We start from the raw sequence: 8,086 nt of genomic DNA on the forward strand, positions 1-8,086 counted from the left end.
TATCAATCATTTTCAATAAAGTAAAACTCTAAAGATTGCTTCAATTCCGCCGGATGATCCGGACCTAATAAGCAACATAAAAATTTAATAGGTTTTTGGTTAATGGAATGAAAAAAAAATGTTTTATAATTTATTTCATAACCCTCTAGAATATACAAATATCACAGTACTAAAATTCACGATTTCTTTGCTGCAACAAAAACTAAAGTTTGATATCCAAAATGTCTAGTGAATACTATTTCAAACAATGGCAAAAAACGCTTCACAAACTGGAACAAATATTGTATTTAGATATTGAGTATCAGGTTAGAAAGTCATGGAAAATATGTTTTTCATATTTTTCCATACAAAATAATATTACGTGCCTTTGTTCTTAAGAAAACTATTTAGAGAATATAGACTAGATAGGTAGAGCCTTCTATGTATACCTACCTATTCTAAAAGTCTTTACAATGCCAATTACGAAAATTGAAATTGCTGCCTATACCACATGACCTACTCACATGTTAGTTACCTAGACCTAACTAATATGTTCAGTAAAATTTGCTATAAAAATTCATGTAACTTCAAAATATTATGCTAACGCTAAATATATATTTTATATTCCAGGAAACTAAATCACACGACAAAAGTTGGTGCGACGCGGCTCTCAAACTATCCGGCATGCTCGGCTGTTACATAGCTTGTTACAACGACGCTCTTGAGTGCTCACAGCAGAACTTACAAGTGCAGAAATCTGAAGATATTCACGCTATTGTTAAGGCTATTGTGGGACGGTATGTTCAATGACTTTAAATTTAATTTTTAGTTTTTGAAAGATGCCTTCAACCAGGACGAAACGAACTAAGATAAAAAGGATGTCAGTTAAAGTTAACATTATAATTGAATTTGAAAATAATCTGTCCAGTTATTTTATTATATTTTTTAGTTATATTTGTCCAATAAAAGGCAGGTAATATCATAAAACATAACGAAAAATAATTTACAGAATCCTCGAGTTGAAAGAACAACTACGAAAACATGAAGGAAGTTATTACCAATTTATAGGTGGAGGTTTAATAAAACACAAACTCACACCTTACGATGCAGAATTACATGATATTATAGAAGAAAAATATGAGCGCCCAGAAAATATACAGCTTATAATTAACGAGGCCTTTCAGAAAGCACGCGAAATAAAAGAAGAAGAAGGTTGATATTTAACTAATAAATATTATTATGATAGATATTATCTGGAGTAATTAAGTTAGAGCGATGCAATACACAATTTATCATTATAATAATTCTTTAAATTTCAGATTTGAATGAGTTTGATGAAACGGTAATTGATGAAAATAATGGCGATTGGTGGAATGAAACAGACGTAATAGAGGAAAGTGACAAAAAACATGGTATAAATATTGGAGCTATTTACGAAGTCGAGGAAATCATTTCAGAAGAAACGCTACATAGAAAACATTTAATCGCTCTTATACAGGCTCATGAAAAGTCAAGGTAAGCATTATAATGTTATTTCTTTATAGAATTACTAGCGGCCCGCCCCGGCTTCGCCCGTGGTACATATGAAAAATAGATGTTGGCCGATTCTCAGACTTACCCGATATGCACAGAAAATTTCATGAGAATCGGTCCACCCGTTTCGGAGGAGTATGCAGACTAATATTGTGACACGAGAATTTTATATACAGGGTGTCCCACTTTCGGTATACTAAGCGCAAAGGGACTTGTAGTTTTGCATACGCTGAGTACGTAAAAAATAATTATAAAATTCCAGACGCATTTTTTTTAAAATAGAGGAATTCTTAAAATTCCATGTGTACACCCCCAACAAGCAAACCGCCCAACTTTGCCACCCGCATGTGAGCTATCGTTTAAGATTATGTTTTCATAGACAAAATACTCACATTAGCGAAGCGGTATATGCCGGCTGCGCGAAGCTAGAGATTACATGGATTTTAAGGAAAAATTTAGCAAAAAATTTTTCGCGTAATTTTGTTATTTAAGTATTTTTTATGTGATCAGTGTATGCAAAACTACAAGTCCCTTCGCGCTTAGTATACCGAAAGTGGGACACCCTGTATATAAAAATAATGATGATGATGATGATGATATTACAGTTAATAAGTCATTCAGTATTTCGACAGTAAACTTACATTTGAAATACAGTTACAACAAAATACACACATAGTTTTCAATTTATTACAGGCAATTAATTCAAAACTTAACGTGGCAAAAACATAAACGGTATTTGTGGGAAAAAGAGTTGAAAGGAACGTTAAATCCTTCAGCACGATTACAGATAAGGGAAAAAGCTGCAATAATTATTCAAAAAGTTTTAAGGTACCTGTAGGGACACACATATGCAATTCGCTGACCGAGCTTTTGTATATGTGTGCGTCCACATTGTTTCCCCGACGCTTTCTACATTTTATTAGATTTATTATTTAGTAGTGCTCAACGGCTAGTTCTAACAACACATATATTGTGGAGAGTAATAAAGTGATTAAAGGAAAGGCATTATTATTTGGGCAACCTTGGGGTACAGAAGCACTACTCAACAGTACCTAATCTTTTACTTAAGTATTTCTTTACTTTATTACTTTTACGTTAAACTTTTTCTGTGTTCCAGAATATATTTTCAAATTAAACGGAAAAGAATAAGAGACGATCAGTATGATGAAATAATAGGAATTAAAATTCGTAAGAAATCAGATGAAAATGAAATTAAAATAGATAAACAAAGGGTATTGTATAGTTTAATTAATTACTACGTTTACGTTTATTACTTCCATTACCTAGTTAATTAATGTTTGACGTTTCAGATGATATTCGACAGATCGCAAAAATATAAAGAATTGAATGCACAGTGGCTGGTTGAATGTGAAGAAATTAAAAATAAGTTTTTAAAAAGAAAAAGGGACGATATTGCTGACGATTTTCGTGAATACATCCGAGAATGGTTTAAAAAATGGTACGAAATAGATAGTAACTAAGCTATTAGACAAACCATGAAGGGATAGAAATTTAATACATATTAAATTTATTTAGGTTTGACGAAGTTAAGTTTTTCTTAGATATACCGAAAGAAAACCAAGGAGGTTTGAGCATTATTCTTAAAGAAGAAGTATCATCCCCATCTGAGTGGATAGAGGAATATAAAGCGTATATGGAAAATAAAAAAGCCAATAAAAATAAAACAGCAACTGAGGTAAATATCAGTTTATATTTTTTAAATGAAGCACACGATTCATTCAGGAGGTACCTAAGTAATGTTTAAGCTATTAAATAACTCAAAACATTTTTGCTCCATGATTTATTTTTTATGAACACTTTTAGCGAAAATGGGAGAAAATGGAAGCAAAGCGGGAAGAATTTATGTTGAAAAGGGAAGAAATTAGAAAAAAGAAGAAAGAAGCTGAATTATTAAAGAAAATTATGAAAAATCCAAAGATGCATCCAGGATATCATTATCCAAAATCTAAGAAAATGCAACGACTTGTTAAGGTACCTTAATTTATTTAGTGCCAATATTTGGAATAAAAATAATATACATATAATATCTTTTATTTTATATATTTGTATCAGGCTGTTGAAGAATATAAAAAGAAATGGTTACATTTAGATGAACGAAATTGTAAAGAAATTAAAGAAGGATACTTAAAGGATATTGATGTCAATAATTTATATGCTGAAGCTAAACATGAAATTTTAAATACCATTGACAAGGATATGCGGTATTGAAATAAAATAAATCTTACCTAATGTAAAATTAAAAATAAGTAAACGACTCATTTTATTAATGCTAACAAAATTATGCTAGAGAGGAACTCAAGAAATTAAAGCAAGCTTTAAAAGACGATTATGCAAGGAATGAAGAACAAATGCCAGAAAATATCAAACAAAAAGTAAAACGGTTTAAGAAAAAGCACAAGGTCAAAGCAGTAAATGAGGAAATCATTTTGGAAAAACTAATAGTACGTAACCACTTTTTTATTGCATTTTTAAATTTGAATATTCTGAAGGTATTAGGCTTAGAACATTTTGTTTCAGAATCTTGTTTCCAAAGGTATCCTGGTGGAATACCCAGAAACCAGATTCGAAGATTTCTTAGCAGAATATAAGTTTGCCGGGGACGATTTGAAATGTGATCTTAGGTTAGTATCTAAATTAATAAATAAAATTAGTACGTTGAAATCATTAATTATTATATTTTGAGGATAATAAAATTGAGTATTGAAATGATAGAGATTGTAACGTTAAATACGTTGGTGGCGCGTTGTCAAACTAGAAAATACTGAAACATAATGATTATTTAAAAAAAGGCACTCGGGGACTGCCGCGGTAAAGCTATTACATGCTATGCCTTCAAGCCACACCTCCGCGCCCGTCGGAGTGGGGTTTTTTCGTTACGGAATTTCTGGATTCGGTCCCCGCGCTCAAGGCCCGCGATAGAAGCTATGCAATTGCTTCATAATATTAATTATTTATAGAGTTGTCCAGCCTCTTGGAGGAGAAATGTTATCCATTTGGTGGGAGAAGTGCCGAGAAGTGACGCATGGATTTAAAAGAATTCTTCTAGTTGGACCTAGGAACAGTGGAAAGACAACTTTAATTCACGTCATGGCATCAATAAGCAGTTAAACTTATTTGAAAAGTAGATTTAATCTATAATTATTTTACACTGAATAAATTCGAAAGGCAGAATTTATTTAAACAATTTAATACGTTGTATATTTATGTTTTTGAAGTGAAACTTCTTTATCGGGGTTGGACAAAAATTTAGTGTAACGTTTTTGCGTTACGCCGTACGCGTGACATTTTTGCGTTACGCCATACTCGTGACATTTTTAAGGTCATAAAGAAGTTTCACTTCTTACGTGTGTACTCTAGTACACGCATACATTTTTTTTATTTAATATAACAATTAAACTGCATTTTGCAGTTTGCACCATTCGTAATGCTCTGTTCTTTTATACAGATGCAACTTTATACGACTTAAATCTTCTTGAATTGAATGAAGAGCCAGTAGAGACTGTGAAGGAAATTATCGCTGCTTTAATTAGTTGTGCAAAAACTACACAACCATCGATAATATATATCAGACATGTCCATAGACTATATTACAGAAAGGTAAGCGAGTTCTTCACGTATTATTAGATATCATAAATAGGTATGTTAACCTTAAGGTTTTGGTAAGTACCTACCTACCTGATTGTGGTTGTGAGGGTATATATGATTCAATAAGTCTTTATTAATAAATATAAATAAAATGTAACTAAGTATAATTAATTATTGTTTACTACTGTGAAAAGCCAGTATTTTTATATCTCTATCAAATTAGCTTTATTACTTTTTAATGAAAAAAATCCAAACTGCACAACTCTGTAAATAGAGTCTTGTGATTAATTTAGTATGAATAAATAATATGATTATTTAATCTCATTTAAATCCCTTAGATGGTGTTTAATTTTTCAAATCTATTTTAAGTTTCATTCGTCTTTTACTTTAACTCTATTTCAGCCCCAGTCTAATGATGTCAGTTTGAATGCGGCCATGTTGAAAAAGTGTATCATTAAAAGATTAATTATGAAGATTCATGCTTTGGACAAAATTACTCTAATTGGTATGTCTAATGTCTTTTTATATCTATTCCATTTTTATTATGACATAATTATGACAAATTGTTATGTAACCCGCCACAGCCAGGGATAGAAACAAAAATTAAAAAAAAGCTTAAAATTCGGTTTTTAAAAGTTTAATGTTTTACGTGAAGTTGCAATTCGTGTGTTGCTATTGATAATTGCTCCGAGGTTGCTAATAAAAAAAATATTTTTTTTAATACAGCCATATTTTTTCGTTTGCCAGGTGTATTTATTAGAAAGCCACTATGATGATAAATTAGATAGATAGATAGATAGATAGATAGATAGATAACACGTTTAAAATTGATGATGCTTTGATGCTGTATTGTATGCCAGAGTAATTAAATGTATGTTAACAGTTTCCAAATCGAAATGTTTTCAGGAAGCTGCATAGACCCGTGGTTAACAAACAGTAAACTAATATTAAAACATTTTTCAAATGTAGTCATGATACCACCGACTAACTACACAACTACACACTTGGTATTGCAACAATGGATGATAAAGTAAGTAAATACCTATATTATTCAATTATTCTTGCCCAATTATACTTACACTTATATTTACCTATTCATAAAAGCAAAATAATTTAATTTACTCATATCATAAATATTTTAGGAATCGCATCATACCGACAACTTTGGAAACACAAAGTTTGGCGCATATGCTTCAAGGATATTCAGTTGGTTATTTGAAAAACTATTTGGAACATTTCCTATCGCCTGAACGAATTATAAGGTTTGTAATCGCTTGTAAACTGATAGCGCAGTTTGTAAATGGCGAAATCAAACAATATGTAAATTTATTTCTTTTAAAGTGAAACTTTTATTACATCGTCTCAAACTTTTTGGTCTGTGTAGCGCATGTCGCGTGTATCGCGGCTGCCGAGTAGGTATACCTATTACCTACTCGGCAGCCGACCGTCACGCGACATGCGCTACACAAAGCAGTGTTCGGAACCGTTCGAACAGTTTCACTTTTACCACAGTATTACAATATTATTTCCTACAGTAAGGAATCGCCTTTGATGTCGCGCGATGCCGCCGCCAGCGTAGGTACTTACGCTAGCACACGAAAATACGCTAGGGTTGCCACAAATGGGAAATAAAACAATTGTGATTATTAATATTATGATGAAATCATTTATTCATATGTACATTCAAAATAATTGCGATTCTTAAATCTGGTGTAATTATTTGTTCATTAATATATATTTACAGATATTGCACTGCTAAATATTATTTACGTGGACACTTTATTTTTGGATGTTCTTAATTGTATATTATAACATGTAACTAAGTAATGCATTCGCATTGGGATGTACAATCTGATTAGAAAATAATGAGGACAACATATACATAGCTTTGATTTTAATTCAACAGATACAATTAATACAATCTTTCTGAAATATTGTTTCCTTCTGGGATTTCAATGTAGATTTACATCCGTAAACGGAACTGTTTGTGCGCGCCATAATAGAATATGTAAGTACCTATGTATAATAAAATTATTACACAAAAAATACGACTGCGTCGTCCTTTCGCGCTAGGTAAAGCAAACTAAGCGTGTTTGCTTTACGCGGTCCGCGTCGCCCGACCCCCGCAAGTTCCCCTCCGCTTCTCTGCACAAGTACATTCGTCGCACTACTGTAGGAAATATGGTAATACTGTGCTTTTACCGTGGTTTCATAAAACCACACAACATTTTTATTTTATTACAGAATAGCCGCGTACGGACTAAAGGCTAATGAAATTTATGAACACTTTATCCAAAATGAAACTGAACCTAAAATTGTTAGTACCTACATACATCCCTACAGTATATAAACATATAAATTGCTCCGATAGGCACGTAGTTCAAGTGTTCACCGTAGTACAACGTAGTTATTCAATCACCACACATATTTTATAAGTACCTATTTTATTTTCCAGGATTATGAAAAATATCGCATATGGTATGACGAAAAAACACAATGGGGCAAAATCGAAAAGAAACATTTGGAAGAGCAAATTGAATTCCAAAACCTGGTGAATAAATGGAGGGAGAAAGAAGAGAAGAAAAAGAAAAATCATGGGTTAAAAAAATTGTGATGCACTTATTTTATAATTATAATAAAATGTTAAATAAATTTAGGTTGTTTTTATTTAAGTAAAAAATGTACATCGTAATCGTAGACTATCTATGCGTCCTAGAGCCGGACTATAATACCTATTATTCTATCATTGGATATCTAACCAAACTTAACTTTTTCCGCAGTCTATTGTATAAAATCTAATTGTGCGAAAAAGCAATTGAAATCACATAATACATGTTATCGCAGATTAGCATTCAGCAAACACAATCAACAATACAATATTTTGTAAAAACAAATATTTTAGTCTGTGGCATGGAGATAAGCCCGCGTAATGGAAGTCAGCAAATAAACCCCGTATGGAGTGTCAATT

At 31.8% G+C, this 8,086-nt stretch overlaps 1 protein-coding gene across 1 annotated transcript; it reads left to right on the plus strand.

The window, feature by feature from the left end:
* Positions 1–221: 221 nt before the first annotated feature.
* Positions 222–7,732, plus strand: LOC149904982 (uncharacterized). The gene is made up of 19 exons (XM_090106519.1): positions 222–305; positions 610–776; positions 989–1,191; positions 1,299–1,494; positions 2,206–2,340; positions 2,630–2,749; positions 2,837–2,971; positions 3,049–3,208; positions 3,337–3,504; positions 3,586–3,734; positions 3,821–3,974; positions 4,051–4,188; positions 4,456–4,636; positions 4,979–5,130; positions 5,521–5,623; positions 6,025–6,148; positions 6,261–6,380; positions 7,363–7,435; positions 7,574–7,732. The coding sequence occupies exons 1-19, from the start codon at positions 222–224 to the stop codon at positions 7,730–7,732; spliced, it is 2,721 nt and encodes a 906-aa protein (XP_089962645.1).
* Positions 7,733–8,086: the final 354 nt, after the last annotated feature.

The sequence above is a fragment of the Colias eurytheme genome, chromosome 10 (genome assembly GCF_061535395.1).
Source record: "Colias eurytheme isolate Ceu_HAF_F1 chromosome 10, ilColEury1 Martin Lab GWU primary, whole genome shotgun sequence".
In the NCBI taxonomy this organism is placed as follows: domain Eukaryota; kingdom Metazoa; phylum Arthropoda; class Insecta; order Lepidoptera; family Pieridae; genus Colias; species Colias eurytheme.

Coding starts and splice junctions, on each gene's coding strand:
- LOC149904982 (XM_090106519.1), top strand. CDS start 222: ATGTCTAGTGAATACTATTTCAAACAATGGCAAAAAACGCTTCACAAA. Junction 1,192..1,298: donor CGAAATAAAAGAAGAAGAAG/GTTGATATTTAA, acceptor TTTAAATTTCAG/ATTTGAATGAGTTTGATGAA. Junction 6,149..6,260: donor TTGCAACAATGGATGATAAA/GTAAGTAAATAC, acceptor TAAATATTTTAG/GAATCGCATCATACCGACAA.